A 17,852-nucleotide genomic window follows, 5' to 3' on the forward strand; every position below is an offset into this window, starting at 1 on the left:
AATATCCATAAAATATATGTCTGTGAGTCAGGGGAGGACAGTTGACTCTGTGATAAGAGATCTTAAAGGGAACCAATCATATAATGTACCCTCCTTTAAAATAACAAAGGAAAAACAACCACCTCCCACCAAACTGTATGTTTCTTTGCACTCAGTATTAAACCACAAAACCAGAGCTTTTTTTTTAAATGTTTGAAAATATGTTAGACTGTAAAATATAATTATATCCAGATGGAAGTGCAACTGAGACATGCAATCTTCCTAAACACAGCGGGTGTTTTCCTTACGCTGTGGAGGATCTGCTCCAGAGGACAGGCTGATGTTCATTCATTGATCAGAGTCTTTCAGAGGAGATCAGTTCCACTAAAATCTACTAAAATTACACTAACTACGGGTCAAATGATGATGTGTGATGTGCACGGTGTCGCTTATACTGACAATAGTGAGAATTACTGCCTCATTTCGTAGTTTCTCTCAGTTCTACGTAGCATTTAAACGTTTTAGAGATATTAGAAAGTTGTGATATGAACCCAGTTTAAAAACAGACAGGCAGGTTAGCAGGTGAACACAGAGGAGCATTCAGCAGCTGAAGAGTGTAATATTTCCTTCTGAGGTCGGTGGAAGCTAAACTGATTTAAGTCCTCATCCAGTAAACTGTCTCCCGTTTTGTGACCAGGATGAAGAGGACTTCCTGTTTGAAAAGGGGGATCTGAACCTGTGGGCCGAGCCGGTCCAGTGGGTGAAGCTGCTTCACGGACACCTCGACTCCCTCATCCTGACCTTCAAGCAGACCCAGGTCTCAGGAATCTCAGAGCCGGACCAGCTCCACCAAATCCGTACGCTGTCCACTCGGGCCCGAGCCAAGGCGCTCGGCTCCCAGCAGGCCCTGGACTCGCTCCCCGCCCTGCCCCAGTTCTCCTGCACCATGGAGCACGCCCGGCTGGTGCTGCGGAGCCAGAGGGCCGCTCTGGCTCTGGAAGTGCTGGAGAGGCTGAGGTAGAGGAGTCCGAGGGTTTCTGATATTCAAGCTTCTGTTTGTAACTTTCAGAACGCTGTGGAGGGGGGGGGGGGGTCTGATTTGGTCCAATCTGTTCAAAAAGTGATGAATACATAAAAATAATAAAGGAATCTTACATATGGATCCTTTTAAAATAAAGAAAGAGATAAAATAACTTCCATGAACGAACGTATGAGACCACAGACCGGCTTTGTGGTTAACCAAAGGAACGAAACAATTGGGTTTTTCTTTTTTTACTGTACGTGTCTCTGATTAAAAAATGTTTTTAATTAAATTTTTTGTCTGAAATTCCTGCGTTTTTTTTATCCCAATGTTGTCTTTTCCCTCAGAGGAAAGACATAAAGTTGAATGTCTCACACATTTAATGCTAATAGTTTGAATAAAGAGGCAGAAGAGACAGACAGTAGTAATAATAATAATAATAATAATAATAATAATAATAATAAAGTGTGGCAGCTGTGAAGCCGTAAGAAAATGAGAGCAACACTCGATGCACTGTTCTCTGATCAGTGGGAATGTGTCACACGACTGTACCGCTGTGAGCACTGAGCGCGGGCCGTAGGTCCGGCAGGGATTTAAGGTTTCTGGAACAAAACAACTCCGCGCCTGAAGCTTCAAGCAGCCCAACTTCAATGGTGTGATTGTGCAGCGAGGAGCTTTTTATGAGCGAGGCACTGGGATTGTGAAAGCAAGTGTTTTCTCTCCCGACACGTCACCAAAGTTGTATTTCAGTGTGCGCTCTGACTTCTACTGTATGTTTATACGAGGTGTTATTTTCCTGTGATATTTAATTTACTGCAGGATTCTTCCCATTGGACTGTGTTTTTATGCTTCCCTCTACTTTTCCTGGTTATGTAATTAGGACGGCACAATGGACTACTGTCCTCTGTGTGTGTGTGTGTGTGTGTGTGTGTGTGTGTGTGGATTCATGCTGACCCCCCCCGGTCGATCGCCATGTTCCCTGTTACAGTAAAACTGACGTAATGTTTTGGAGCAGCTCGAACATCCCCCAATAAAAACAGAGCCGTGTGATGGGAGAGCGGTTTCTGTGGACGAGGACATGTTCAAGGGATTTCTCAGGAGCCTCGCCGCGTCTGTCCTTCACATTAAACTATTTATCACAACTTGCAAAAGCGCAAATAGTCCTGGGGCAGCCCTCAGACTAATTTTAGGGTTGGTAGTAGTAGATTCCAACCTCTTATGTCACTTGTTTTTCGCCTTGTTGCTATTTTTCCTCTCTCTCTCTCTCTCTCTCTCTCTCTCTCTCTCTCTCTCTCTCTCTCTCTCTCTCTCATATATATGTCACCAGGAGAAAAATCTTCCACTTATGATCCGATATGGAAAAGACTTAATGGTTACCAGTGTCGCACAAAGCGGCAATTTCTGGTGAACAGTTTCTACCCCCTCCCTGGTTGGGAGCCCTGATATATATAGACCCCCCCCCCCACTGCCAACACTGCAATCTTTCCACTGTGGGTTTTAAAAACTTGACATAACTCCAAGAGTGGAGTAGTTTGACATTTTCATGTGAACATTTTGCCATCCTGGGGAAGGTTACATCACGCTGAGCGGGGGGGGGCAGGTTCTTGCAGCCGCACGGCGCCCTTTGACCCCACAGAGGCGGCACTGTGGCCACCAGAACATCTCTGGAAGAGTTTCTGCCCAACAGGCCTCTGTGTGTGTGTCTGTGTGTGTGTGTGAGCCTTCCTCCAGCTTCACTCAGCAGGTGGCGCCCCGCTCTCTCTCCCCCCGGCAGTTCCCAGTTTGCTCTCAAGGGGGCAGTGTTGCTCTGCCATGAAAACCACATTCCTGCAGTCTGGGCTCTGAGATTTGGTGGGGGGGTCTTAGAAGACTGCTTAAACCAAGTAAAATGCTTCTTGTGTTTGTAAAGAGATGTGTGATTTAAAGGTAAAGTGTCTCTAACGGTGCAACCGGCTGCTGCTGCACGGTGCACGGTGCAGGAGCATTATGCAACCGGTGGAGTCTAAAAATTGTCCTGCACTCTGCCTGGACTCCTCTCCGCTCATACTTGTGGTCTCACCCCATCCACAGGGAGAGAGAGGGAGAGAGAGTTTCCTTCCATTACAAATACATATGTCAGCTTCCAAGTGTGGTGGTCCAGAGGCTCGAGGGGTGGCCTTGTCACTGGGTAGGTAGGTGGCTGGCTCAGACCCCCAGGAGGGAGGGAGGGAGGGAGGGAGGAGAGGTGGAGGAGCTCATTTCTCCTTTATTTCCAATAGAGCAACACATAGTGCTTCATTAGAGGTGTGAGTGTGTCACAGCCTGCATGCGCCTCAGAGTCACCCCCCCCCAACAGCAAAACCTCCACAAAACTGAGTGAAAGAAAGAAAGAAAGAAAAAAGGAAAAGTTGAGAGGGGTGTGAGGGAGGAGGGGGAGGGAGGAAGGTTGGATTTCAAGGCGTGGTGTTAAAGAACAGGCGGCCAACCGGTGAATGGAAGGTTTTTTTCAGGGGAGGAAGGGAGGAGGCTGCTGCTCGCTGAAGTTTACACCGACTTGAGCTCGCCCCTCCCCGGCCTCCGTCAGGCGTTAAATACGCATGTGTTCCTCCAGCGGCTCACAGTGAGGCTCTCTGGCTCAGCGCTTCTCGAGGGGAGGAAATAAAGCCACCTACAACCCAACAACACAACCCTGTCCCCCCTTTTCTCTTCTCCTTCCTTTTTCTACGGACTTAAGCTGCACGTTGAAACTTTTAAAGCAACTTTTCCACAACCAAAAACCAGTCGTGGCACAAACTACCGCCCGTCGCATCCAAGGATCCTGGTCGGTCCTCCATGAAAGAGGGAGTGCGGCAGCTAACCTGGGGAAAAGAGATGTCTGCGACCGTCTTGTCTGCTTTCTACGACATGGACCTGCTTTACAAGGTAAGGTCTGCCCGGACACACACACACACACACACACACACACACACACTCTGTGCAGCTGCAACAGGTTGCACAGTAAAGTTGGTTAAAAAGTCCCAGAAAGTCTTTGTGCATTGCTAACTGTTCCCTCTTTCCCCCCCACAGCAAGATAAAAGCATGAACATGAACGCCCTCCACATCAACAGCATGCTGGATAAGAAGGCGGTGGGGGCTCCGGTCACGACTCCGGGCTCCGGAGGCTCCTTCGCGCCGGGATTTTTCCGCAGGAACTCGACCAGCAACGTGGAGGCGATGAACAACGGCAACAAGTACTCGATGGGCTCCTACGGAAGCCTGAAGGAGAACACGCCGAGCAGCAACAGCAGCAGCGCCACGGCCCTCATGAACAAGGAGAACAAGTTCCGCGACCGCGCGTACAGCGAGAGCGGAGACCGGGGCGTGCTGCAGCAGAAGCCCGGCTCTCAGATCAACTCCACCCGCTACAAGACCGAGCTGTGCCGGCCCTTCGAGGAGAACGGGTCGTGCAAGTATGGGGAGAAATGTCAGTTCGCTCACGGCTACCACGAGTTGAGGAGCTTGTCCCGCCACCCCAAGTACAAAACGGAGCCGTGCCGCACCTTCCACACCATCGGGTTCTGCCCGTACGGTCCCCGGTGTCACTTTATCCACAACGCCGACGAGCGCCGGCCCGCTCCGGCCGCCAACGCCAACGTGCAGGCGGGGGAGGCCCGGTCGGCCCGAGAGCTGTGCGGCTACGGCCACAGGGACGTCCTCCCCCCGCAGCAGCTCGGCTACACCCAGAGAGACAGACCAAAGCTCCACCACAGCCTCAGCTTCTCCGGCTTCTCCACCCACCACGGGCTGGAGTCTCCCCTGCTCGACAGCCCCACGTCCCGGACCCCCCCGCCGCCCACCACCGCCTCCTCCTGCACCTCCGCCTCCAGCTTCTACGACGAGGTGCTTTCACCCAACTCCGTGTCCTGCATCAACAGTGCCTTCAACTTCCCCGGACAGGACTTAAAAGCGTTGCTGGCCCCCCTGGCGGTGCACACCCCCAGCGGGTACGCCAACAACCACTCCGCCGGTGCCTACTACGGGAACCTGCAGGGCAGCGTGTGCCCGCCCTCCCCTCCGACCTACAACATGAGCCACTTGCAGGCGCTGCGCCGCCTCAGCGAGTCTCCGGTGTTCGAGCCTCCTCCCAGCCCGCCAGACTCGCTCTCTGACCGGGAAAGCTATGCGAGCGGGTCCCTCAGCTCTTCCGGGAGCCTCAGCGGCTCCGAGTCCCCGAGTCTGGACGCGGGAAGACGGTTGCCAATCTTCAGCAGGCTGTCGATTTCTGATGACTAAAAACACATCAAATGTTTTTCATGCGGATTTATGGACGGATCGGGGCAGGGTGGTTGAGGAGCCCTGTGTGTGTGTGTGTGTGTGTGTGTGGTGGGGGGGGGTGTCAGTGTGTGAGGTAGACTGTCCTTCAAGCAGAGGATCCCGGTTAACCCCCCCTCACCCTCCCTCCCCAGATCTTCAGCAGCAGAAACTCACCCTGCCCAAGTGCCTTTGAGCAAGACATTGAATCCCTCGCAGCTCCAGGGTGCTGACCCTGCTCTGACCTCCCTGGAGGGGGGCAAGAGGAGACACCCACAGGGATCAATAAAGTGAGCTGGCATTAGTTAGTACTCTTCCTTTGTATGTAATATAGCTGTATTAAAACTTTAGATAGCAAACAGAAGGCATTCCATCAGTGCCTTGCCCGAGGGGCTCACGGCAGCCCTCCTTCTCCTCCTTCTCCTCCCTTTGGTTTTTTTTTTTTTTTTGCTCTATCAGGCAAAGCCACACTTTCCCTGGGATTTAGATGTGTGGGTAACAAGACTTGACAAGAAGAAGAGACTGTAAGCGGTGTTTCAGATTTCCTCCCATCCTGCCAAGAATATGCCTTGACTCAAAGTAACATTTATTTCTTTTATCAAGTGTCTTTTTATTTCTTTATTTCTGAAAGCTTCAACTTCCATTCCAGACCTGTCTTCTCCTCCCAGCGCCACCCAGTGGTTCGTTTGGTTACTTCTAGTTTGTGTTGCTCGGTTTAAGAAGCACTCTTGAGTTGGGTTTGTTTGGGGAAATCACTGCTGATGGTTGAATATATATTTTTTTAGCTGTTTTTTTGAGTGATTTACATAGCTGTGCATAACTGGCTATGGACTATTTAACTTATTTATTATCTTGTGAAAACAAAAGTATAGGCTACATTGGTAATTTGTGTCCATACTGTATTTATCAAGTATGATGAAGCAATAGATCTATATTCTTTTATGTTTAAATTATGATCGCCATTATTAATCTGCATAAAGTGGAGTGTATGTTCTTTTCACAGTAATATATATATTTTGTTTTTCTCCTTTTTTGTTTTTTTTGTTTTTGTAACTTCACTTTGGTTATTTTTATTGTAAATGAGTTAAAAAAAAAAAATCTTAATTTAAGAGAACGTATGTGATATTTATTTCATTAATTTTGTTTCCTTGTTTACGTTTATTAAACAGTTTGCGTGATTGCTGTTTGCTCCTGAGGTCGTGTGTCAGTGCTGTAGAAGGCTTTTTGTTCTGGAGGATCCCTATTGTAGATGTTTCTGTAGAATGTATCAACAGTGTGGTTGTACAGACCGTCCAAACCTTACTTCTTTTTTTTTTTTTATCTAGATCAGACGTCAGTGACAAAGAACCCAAGTCAATAAATTAACCAAAAAAGTATTTTTATTTTGTTTTTGTTTTCCTCTGTTTGCACGAGGTCACACTGTGATTCCAGCCACGTGCTAAAGAATGTAGCAATCCCTTGTTGCCCCAGTATTATTGTGTAGTGCCTATGGGGTTCACCATCTTCAACATGCCTTAAAATTAACCAAATAAAGTATTTTTCCTACATATGGCATCTTTTATACACAGGTTGAACTGAATGTAGTGTTTGATTTTTATTTTATTTTTTAAAGGTTGTTACCACTCAGATACTCTGATTAAAAGAACAACCGTAACCTTTCTAAATTCCCATTCCTCTTATTATTATTTTGTTTTTGATATTGAAATCTAGTCTGAGTCTTTGAGTTTGCTGGAGAGGGAAGTGGATGAATACGTTTGGTTTGTACATAGTAGGTACAGGGGGATGCGCACTATGTACTTTTGACTACTTTATCAGAAGTAAAGCTTTTTGAATGTAACAAAAAACGGACAAAAAGACAACGAGAGTTGTGATATTTTTTTGGGGGAGTCAGTTCACTACAAATTGAGTGTGAGACTGTTAACTTTGTACTGTACATTTTTTGTAGTTCTCCCAATAAAAATCATTTTGAAAAAGCTTCAGACTGCCGGGCTCTGGTTTCTTCTTCGTTGGTGTTAATCAGTGTGAAGGTCTGACAGAAACACACCAGATGTTCCTGCACAGCTGTCTGGGGGACCTCTGGGTCGATGTGTAGACCCTGAGTGAACTGTATCTGCACCCTGGGACAGTACAGATCAGCGTTAGTCCTGAATAAACTAATATTACATAATGTCTGCTATAAACGGAGCGCGATGAGCGACGAGTCTGCACCATCTGAGGAATGAAGACTGGAATTTTAAAATGGAAAATGTGTAGGGAGCCCAGAGCCACACGTGTGGGCAGCTCAGCGTCCATCAGGAGGAGATCTGTCTTCCAGAGGAGAGTTTGTATGAAGGTTAGGCAGCGGTGGAGGAGGGAGTCACATCCATGACTCCATCCCAGGGTAATTCATTACACAGATTAATAATAATTTACAGTTTCTGGTTGTTTTTTAGTGTTTTGGAGGTTGAGGAGCATAAAGAGAACTTTATCTACAACCTCACTGTGAATGATATATAATAAAATGGATGGGAGTGTTATTATTATATAAGATTACAACAGATTGTCAGCACAACCTCGAGGTGGAATGAATTTAAATAAAGTTTTACAAAGAGTAAACGTACTCAGGGCCATGACCTACATATATTGATCCTCTGACCTTTGGGCTTCAGGTGGTTGTTTAAAGGAGATCACCTGAGGAGACTGAACTCGGGACTCGTAAAACCAGAAAGGCTGGAACATATTGAACATGTATTTTATAAAGTTTGTATGTGTTTATGTAAAATGTTGAACCTGAAAGCTGTTAAATGCAGCAGAACATCTCCCCACTCCAGTACTCGAGGGTGTATACACATCTGGATGGTCCTATATGTGACTGACTGTGAGTGTATCTCTGAGGTCGGCAGGTTGAACATCAGCCATTAACCCACAACTGATTAACTCTGCAGCTGTAAATGTGTCTGCTATCAGTCTCTGAGCAGGTAAAACAGGGACAACTCCGCAGCCTGTAGCGGGGCCAAATACAGCCTTCCCTCTGCTGTCCCCCCCCCGACTGCAGTGTCATATTCAGTCATGTCTAGACCAAATAAAAAGCCCTGGCCTACATTTCAGTGTGTGCCTCCATTTCCAGGAGCCTTTCAAAGAACTGCAGGGCCCTTCTGTGGAGTTATCAGTGGCGGCAAAGGCATAAAGAAAATAAAGGGCCCAGGAGTCATGTGGTGCCTGGAGTTCAAGCCAAGATAAGGCAGGCCGATAAGGGCACCGGCAAATATTTACTGTGTGTCCTCAGGATTTCATAATGAAGTGTTTATCAGAGCAGAGCCAAGAGGGCCGCACAAAGCGCCGGGGCCCCTGCCAACTAGGATCCACATACCTGTGACTCAGTGTGTGTCAATCAACAAAACCCCACACATACGCTCTGATTGAGGGTATTAACATTCATATATGTTGTGTCTATAGAAGATTAACCTGTTCTGTGTAAGTAAGTAGTGTGTGTGTGTGTGTGTGTGTGTGTGTGTGTGTGTGTGTGTGTGTGTGTGTGTGTGCTGGTTCATGGATCTGGAGCTCCTACAATGAAAGGAAACACTCTCTGGTTTGTGATTAGGGCAGGAAGAGTTCCACTTCCTGGCCACCACCCATTTCCACCTCTCCTTCGTCCTGCTGTTTTTCCTCCTCTGTAGTGGCGGCTTCTAGAAGTTGCTATTTGTGTTGCGCCGCGGCACGGGGAAGCTCAGCTCGTCCTGGTATTGTTTTGGCACGCTAAGTCCAGACCCGGGGGTCAAGTAGTAACAGGGATGCTGTTTTAAGACTTTGTTTCAGGCCTACATGGGTGCCAGATGGGTGGGGGGGGGTTTGTGGTTGTGAATCATTTTGCCTCAAACGCCCCCAATTAGATCCAGATAAGGCCTTAACTTTCACTTTGATCCGACCGCCCCCCAGGTTTTGTTTTTGTTGAGTGAAATATGAAATCTTCCGATCTTTAATGAGGTATAATCGCTACTTATAATTAAAGTGAAGACCATTGTGTCACTGCTGCCATAAATCAGTGAGGCACTCTTCCCTCTGTGTGCTTATCTGTGATTGTCAACTATGTGACACTATTCTGGATTCACAATGAAACAATAGTGTGTGTGTGTGTGTGTGTGTGTGTGTGTGTGTGTGTGTGTGTGTGTGTGTGTGTGTGTGTGTGTTCACTCAGAAGCTAAGTTGCCTTAAACTCCAGCTAATTAAAAAGGTTTTAGTATAATGTATTAACTCCTTTAGTATCTGTAATTTAAAATGAACGTTACACATTAAAGTCTTTAAAGGTCCAGGATGTAACATGTAAAATATCTAATAAAAACCTAATCAGGATTGTTTCATGTAAAGCTGCTTAATCACAAATCTTTTGAACTTAAAAAACTGAGTCTGTGTTACTTAAGATTTGTGATGTAATCCGTTTTAAACAGTTGGTTTGAGTTAAATAACTTATTGCTTTACAGTGTTTTCATTAGTGTATGATCAGCAGTTATTCAGCCTCGGATTATTTCTGATGTAATTTATGAAACTCTTCTGAGGGTCTGAATATATAACGCTGACCACTGACAGGAGGTCAGTTTACCACCGCCTCTCGTATTGTGAACAGCTAAAAACACACAATCCTCACTTTATTTTCAGGAAGCAGCCTCCGGCCCCCCCACCAAACTCAGCTGAGGTGACCTCCCCAGCTGCCGCAAGGTAAGCCAAGGTAAGCCACAGCGCAGAGATGCTGAATAAGGTAATGTTGTTTGCCCAGCGGATGTGAAGTCCAGCGACGGGGGTGGGGGTGTGGGGGCGCTGAGGCCGGTCACATTCGGCCAGCGCTGCTCGGGCCGCCATGTTCTTCCACTCCTCAGCGCCTGCAGAGCTGTAAATATTTACAGTGCATCTTGTGAGAGGCCCGAGTGTTTACCGCGTGCACGTGTGAGCGTCGCAGCAGGCGAGATGGCCCTCGTGCAGTGTAAACCCTCGGCTGTGTGTGTGTCGGATGCGGTACTTCCCTTGGTCTCTCCACGGTTTACTAACAGCCGGGTCCTGGCTCTTGTTCAGGGGCCCCTGGCCCCGAGCTCCGTCTGTGAATCAACAGCGAGAGCCTGGCGAGCGGAGAGGGGCGGTCGCACCTTCCTCTACCTTCTCTGACCTGCAACCGACAGCGGGAGGAAGATGGGAGAGGTGTTTGTTTACCTCCACATACGAGGCTGCGGCGCTGACATCACGTCTCTGCGGGTGGAACATTCTCATAAAACCTGTTTTCTTTACTCCTTCACCAATGTAAATAATACGGAGGGCGTAAATACCATTAAGGGCCCCGGCTCCAGCGCCATGCAGCATGGGCGGAAGTTCCACTGTGGTATGGTTAATGAGGTGCACACACACACTAACCTGGCCTGGGTCTAATTTAGTCTCAGAATATTGTTGGCCACAGAGACCACGATAAACTTACAATGCAAGATAAGACGCTGCTGCACCTCCCTAAACCTCCGTAAACCTCCCTACACCTCCCTGAACCTCCGTAAACCTCCCTACACCTCCCTGAACCTCCCTACACCTCTCTACACCTCCCTACACCTCCCTACAGCTCCCTACACCTCCCTGAACCCCTCTACACCTCCCTACACTCCCTACACCAAGCATGAAGAGCTGATTATGACTTGATAAATGAAGCTTATATGCAGTGTTCATCATCTAATGTAGATTTAACTGTGGGTCTGTTTCTCTTACAGCTACAGGGAGGTGACACATTAAAGGCAAAAGCTGGATTAATGAGGGAAGAAGAAAAACAAATGAGGATGGAAATCATGTGAATCATATCTGACCGTAACAGTCAGCAGATCTCAACCCGGTCAAACACTTATTTTGGAGCCACAAGTTGAACGGCTCCACCATCCAAACACCAAATGAGGGCATATATGTAACAGGAATGGTGTTCATAGAGTTCAGAGAATCAGTGCAGACTCGTGTTGGTTTGTACTTTAATCTGCAGTATCAGTATCAGTTATATGTTCCTGATGTGTTTGTATAATCGTAGGAATCACAATGTTAAATGTGGAAAGAAGTTATTTCCTCTTTGAAGGCGTGCACAGACTCACATTGAGCTGATGACACTTCATTAAGCAGTGAACTGTGGCACTCATACAGCGTGATGGACGGTTGGAGAGGAACCTCACAATAACAATCACTATCTCCGTGCCGTGTGTGTCACTCGCTGTGTACGGCCGCCTGCAGCTCACAGCGAGAATGAAGGCGTGAAAGTCTCAGGCCGGGTATTTAAGAGACGCAGCTGTAAAATCTAACATGTCCTATCTAGTTCAGTAAGGGGCTTTACTTAGACCGGGCGAGGCCTCTTAAACACGTGATTGGCAGCCGAGGCTCTGAGGGCGATAAGGAAGTATCTGTGAGGGTGAGAGGGTGGGAGGATGAATGCAGGGAGGGAGAGCGCCTGTTGACACTGCGTGCTTTTGGCCCACTTACACTTCTTCTGGCCAATGGCGTGAAAGACAGAGGCAGCCACACATGAGAGCTCGGCCCGCGATGAATGAAGCCTCACGGTCAGCACTGCGGTTTCTGAGAGAGCCGAGAGCGAGGGAGGCGGGAGGAGGGAGGAGGGAGTAAAGAAATGACGGAGTATGGCAATAAGATTGACATGGAGATATTTAATGGGGATGTTTATTTGGAGAGGAGCTTGGCAGCGAGCGCGGCCCTGACTTTCTTTCATTTGCCTTATTACTCAGTAAACACTTTTCAGCATGGAAGAGAATCCCTGAGGTCGGCGTGTGCACTCGTCCCTCCGTCCGTCCGTGAGTGCGTGTTCTGTGAGTCAGTGTGGATGTCCGTGCACCCGTGCTGCACCGGGGTAATTACATATAATCATCCAAAATGTTTATACTGTACAAATAGCATAACTATGCTGACTGAGTGGCTGTGTGGGACGGGTATAGCCGGCTTTGTGAATGGGCCCCGGCCGCTCCGTGATTACCCCGGGGCTCAGGGCCAGGCTCAGATTGTCCCGCAGTGAGACAGAGGCCCTGCTAACACTGTGTGAGCTATACCACATATCATACAGACATACTGGGTAATGGGGGCCACTATATGCTTATAGGAGGCCAGGGGAAGGAAGTGTTCTCCACTTCCAATTAATTGTTTAACTGGTGTTTTTTTTAAACCTTTGATACGCACCTGCCAAATAATAATCATGTTAAATGTCATTTTTTAACAATGAATTCACAGACCGTGCAAGTATGTTGGTGTCACTGTATGACTCTCATTCGGCTTTGTTTCCTTGCTAATTGGTGCCTGATGTATGATTTTATGTTTTTGTGTTATTTCTGTTTAATCAGAGAACATTATGCTGTTCTCTGAAAAATGGTAGTTGTTCTTTTAGCCACAGCAATGTTAAGTTCACTATGGTCCAGACTACAAAGTTATATATTCAAAAATGATATACTCTCACTTTTAATGCTAACACATCAGTAGTCCTAAAATCAATAACAACAACGTTAACCACTTTAAGCTACATACCAGACCAACTATTAACAGAACGTGATTGCACCGGTCTAACATCTTTGTATCAATAAAAACAGATTTATTTATATAATTATCAGAAGAGGTCCTTTGGCTTTATTATTCAGAAATATGATCAATAGTTTTATATTTGATTGATTCCTCCTCTCTCGCTGTTTCTCGAGCTGCTTCAGAAGAACCAAAGAAACAATCTGGACCATATTAAAATGCATCATTTGTTTTTGCAAAGCATCTAAGGATGCTGATTATCAGGGCAGATTAATGATCAGCCAGTTATGGGAAATTAAATATATGGAATAATTAAATTACAGACAGTAAATTATCCATCTAAACTGTAAAACAACTTTTATTTTCTGTGAAAGTTTGTTTGTGAAGCTTTTTGATGGACTAAACAACAACAACAAACAACAGTGACGTCAGTTATATCAGAACTATTGAATATTAAATCATCCATCTCTTCCTTCCTTACCATTATTAACATCTGTTCATTAGAAGCAGGTAATTGTGTTGAATGAAACAATAGTAGCATCGGTTGTTGCTCCATATGTCTCTTTAATGTACATTCATACAAAGTGGAGGCCCTCTGAACCTTTTGATTATAATTTATATCTCTAATCTCTTTTGAATGTTCATGTTATGCATCACTTGATATCCATAAGGCAGAGTTATGCTGATTAGTCCATCTGAAATAACAGAAACTAGGTATGGAGGGCGACTCTGGCTCTTTGAGGTCTGACCTGCATCTGGCACAAAGTCAAAGAGGACTAAGGGTCGCCTGATCCCGGATGTGGTCACGGGTTAAGGCTGTGTGTATGTGTGTGCTGTCAGAGGAGGGGTGTTGGTTAGTTCTTCTCGGTCTAGTTTCAGTGCTCTTACTCACGTCCATATTTCATATCTGCGGCTTTCAAACAAAAGCTGTGTGTTGATACAATCTGCTGGCCAGCCAGAGGAAATGAGTGTTTGTGTGCTCGCTAATGATGTTTCTTTTGCTCTTTCTAATGCGAGCCAGTTCTTTTCCACTGAGCTCATTAGATTGTTTCATTTCTCAACATAACCACACATATTTTCTTCTCCGGGTTTCATCACTCTGGCCTGATGATGAAAGACACACTCAGTGAAGTCATGTCCTATGATTCAGCACGAATGCTGCATTTGCTGCATTTGTTATCCCGAACAGATGATGCTACCAATCACCTGTAGGTGACTGCGTCTGGATCATACCTGCTGGGGTCACAGTGATATCAGCGAAGTCTCCACCTTAAGTGCTTCCAAAATCCAAAGCAGTGAGTGGATTGATGTTAAAATTAGGCAGAATTAAGGAAATTAATGAAGGTACGGAAGCAACTGCGAGAGTTGAAGATGCATCTTCTTGACTGAGGGGTTATGACTCTCTACGTGACCTCGAGGATAATAAGAGTAAGAGCTGTCAAACAATAACATACAAAAGCTCAACTGAGACCCAGGATCCACATTATCAGTTTAACCGGGTTGGGTCATTACGACATTTTGGGAAATATTCCCTTTCCTGCTGAGAGTAAGATGAGCAGATTGATACCCCTCCTGGAGGCATCCAGCGGAGACTCCACGAAGTGGATTTAGACTTACGGATTAAAGAAAAAAGTTAAATGTGTTCATTAGTGAGCTTTAGAGGTGCTGCTTTAAGTCCAGCTAGCTGCTTTCACATGTTTTCAGCCCTAATGCTAAGCTAAGCTAACCAAAAGCTGCTGGCTGTAGCTTTATATATATCTCATCTCACTCAAATAATCACATTTCTCAAAATGTCGAAATATTCCTTTAATTTAGGTGTATTTGGTCCAGGTACATTCGGGTTATTAATATTGATGATTACTAATACATAAGTGTATCCATCCTGCTAAAGTTATTATCTTTATACATTATTCATTAATAGCTGTTGACATGAAGGTTGATGCAGTCGAGTCCCTGAAAGCTTCCTGTGAGTCAGCTGGCCTTAAAGCTGCAGGAGGTAACTTTTTCTAAAAATAACTTTTTTCATATTCACTGAAACTTTCACTTTATCCTGAGACAGATAATCTGTGAACAAATGTGGTTCTTCTGGCTCGTTCTAGTGCTCCTAATGACATTAGGCCTGAAGATTGTTGATTGTTGAGTCTTATTCCCAGGGTCCCAAAGCATCTGTATCCGACAACCCTCTGATTGGTTGCGTTCATTTGGGACCCGGTGGATTCTTACAAATACCGTTAGGAGCTCCATGAGAAGCCAGAGGAACCAGAGTTTATCTGTCTCAAGTTCTACTGTCAGGATACAGTGAAAGTTACTTTCATACAGATTACTTACTGCAGCTTTCATGTATAAGACTTTCATTATTTCAGTTTTGTGCATATTAATGCGTGTTGTTTATAAAGGGGGGCAGAAATGAGGGGTAATGTGGGGCTACCAGCTCATTCTTGGCCCAGACGTTAATCCGACCGATAGTTGAATGCTATTACATAAAATACTTGTATTTGTATTGGCTCATTCAAACCCATTCAGCCTCTACAACAGCTGTTTGCATGTGTGTCCGTGAGCAGGACAAGCAGACCCGTGTTGGCCTCACATACCAGAGGTCTCGGCTGTGTTTGTGCACCGACGGAACTGATATTTGGCAGCCTCGGCCATGTTCACAAACTCACTGTTAGAGGAGTTTTTACTGTCAGATCTCAGACCAGCTTCCACCCCAGTCTGTACCCAACCAACCCCCCCACCCACCCTCCATCCTCTGCTGCAGGGCGGGACGCAGGTCCTGGAGCTGCAGCAGCCGGCCGGTCCATCAATGCCTTCCTTTAAGGGTCAGTGGAGCAGGGCTGCAGCACAGACCACCTTTATCTAGCACTCTCAGGACACTCATTCATACACCAGAGGGGGGGGGGGGGAGCTATCTGCAGCAACACAAGCACTGTGTATGTGTGTACTTGCTTACTCAAACACCATCGGGGAGCGAGAAAACACACCTCCTGCGCTCATTTGCAGACTCCGTATGTGCATCTGTGTGTACATCTGGGACTACACCACACACACACACACACACACACACACACACACACCTCTGTTTACTGTAAATAAAGATAGATTTCATTTTTATAAACAAACTGGTGTTTATTTGAATGATCAATCTCAAACTGTGTGCAGCCATTCAGCACATTTCCCCGTGAAGTTTACCCGGCAACAGTCGGATTTCTCAATGATGCATTTTACTGTAATAATAAAGAAATAGGTATTTAAAAGATGAGTCATTTAACTACCCCTGCACATATTCACTTCAGTTTATTTGGGTTGGACAAACACACACAGTGACCCAGTCCCACACACACACACACACACACACACACACACACACACACACATGCCTCTGTTGTTACTGTAGCTTGGAGGAACAAACCTTAACAATCTCCCATTTAAAAAGCTGAGTCACCTTATAAACACACAGACCGAATGGCCTCAAAGCCCCGGGTCCAAACAAAACAGCAAACTGGATCTTACTAATAAGGAAGAAATGTGTCCTGAAAACAAAAGGAAAGGGGGTTTTAGTTCTGTTTCTTCTGTTTCTGTAATCATATTCACTCATTCATTTATTCTGCCTCTGAGGAACCCCCCCAGCAGGACTAGTTCATCTACACAATAAAATAAGCAGAGCCACCTGATCAGTGGGTTCGAGCTAACTGTTGTAAGGCTGTAAAGTGAAGGCAGTAATGAACACAATGGCAGATGGTGAGTCATTATGCCCCGAAGTGTTTAGACTGCCTGACCCAAATCACAATCTGCCTCTTATGTGTGTGTCACTATAGCACAATACATCAGTTATTTACCCAGGGCCAGACCTTATGCAACGTTCATTTCCAATAGAGAGAGACTGGAAACTCCTGAACGCCGCTCACTGAAAGGCCTCCGCACAAAGTCCAAACGTCTCATCAGAGAAACTGAGTGGAACAACGACCGCCGTCTTCCTCTCACCGTGATACCATCGGGATTTATAACATAACCTTCTTCTTATCACACTCCTCTAACCCACCGTTACTGACCGCTGTCAAACCTTCACATTGCAGTTGGAAATGATAACAGTGGCGGATTCAACACTGGAATAACTTTTGAATAAAGGGTCCTTTATTTTGGACAGGCGGTTGCTAGCAGACTTTATTAGCTGTAGCGAGCTAGCTAAATAGGGTTAGCTCTAGGGCTGCCTGAACGTCATATTATTTTATTTTGACATATTTCTGTGAAATATTCGTGTTAATATTATATGATTTCATGGTAAAAGACTGAGGCTAAAGCTTTGCTCTGATACTGTATGATAAGAGAAAGTAAGATGATCCTGCTAACTTTAGCCACACTGTCACACTTTTAACATTACATGGGGAAGTGGTTTCACAATAACATCTGACTGATGGGTGTATGTCGGGTTTCTGCAGCGAAAACTTCCCTAAATGTAAAAAAAGAAAAGGACAGAGCTGCTAACGTTAGCCAGACGTGCTAACTACGGTTTGACATAATAAAAATATCTGACTAATTAATTACTAGCATCTTTCATTAGAGGAGATAAACACACTTAAATCTTTACTTTAACTTTTGGACAGAATAAAAAGCCAACAGAGCCTCACACACGCAGATTGTTGCTCTATTATTGGACGGTCGCCGTTCGGGTTTAGCCAACGACCGATTCCAGTTGGAGGCGTTCCCGATCAATGTTACCGGGAGAGCAGACCCTCGCTGCCTCACGTCCACGCAGAATCTCCCGCGGACCGCCGCTCTCCAGAGGAAATGAGAGCTTGGAGATGTGTCCGCTGATAAAGCAGCAAACCTGTTTACACAGCGGCACGTTTCTGCTTCTCCAGCTCAGCCGACCCGGACAGAACTTCCAGTTTAAGTCGTCTTCCGCTGCAGTTTATTAGAGCAGCGTTAGATAAACTGTTTATGAAAAAGCTGTTTTCCTTTTTCATTCCCGGAGAAGTGTATGAAGTCATTCATTACCGGTCAGAGTGTTTGAGCCGCTCTTCGGGCTCTGCATTAATTCCTTGTCAAACATGTGAATTCATATTCATAGACGCAGTTTCCA

General features: G+C 45.9%; 2 protein-coding genes across 4 annotated transcripts in view; both read left to right on the forward strand.

The window, feature by feature from the left end:
• Positions 1–1,292, forward strand: part of LOC127372226 (thyroid adenoma-associated protein homolog) — a 94,662-nt gene extending 93,370 nt beyond the window's left edge. For all 3 annotated transcript variants that reach the window (XM_051415754.1, XM_051415743.1, XM_051415735.1), the window contains exon 38: positions 677–1,292. In XM_051415754.1, coding sequence (XP_051271714.1) covers positions 677–1,000 — 324 coding nt within the window. In that variant the 3' untranslated portion in view covers positions 1,001–1,292. The remainder of the gene's footprint in view (positions 1–676) is intronic.
• Positions 1,293–3,552: 2,260 nt separating this feature from the next.
• Positions 3,553–7,243, forward strand: zfp36l2 (zinc finger protein 36, C3H type-like 2). Its single transcript, XM_051415765.1, has 2 exons — positions 3,553–3,901; positions 4,046–7,243. Exons 1-2 carry the CDS (start codon positions 3,812–3,814, stop codon positions 5,249–5,251), a joined length of 1,296 nt encoding a protein of 431 aa, XP_051271725.1. The 5' UTR covers positions 3,553–3,811; the 3' UTR covers positions 5,252–7,243.
• The last annotated feature ends 10,609 nt before the right edge of the window (positions 7,244–17,852 follow it).

Source organism: Dicentrarchus labrax, unplaced genomic scaffold (assembly GCF_905237075.1).
Source record: "Dicentrarchus labrax unplaced genomic scaffold, dlabrax2021, whole genome shotgun sequence".
NCBI classification, from domain to species: Eukaryota; Metazoa; Chordata; class Actinopteri; family Moronidae; genus Dicentrarchus; species Dicentrarchus labrax.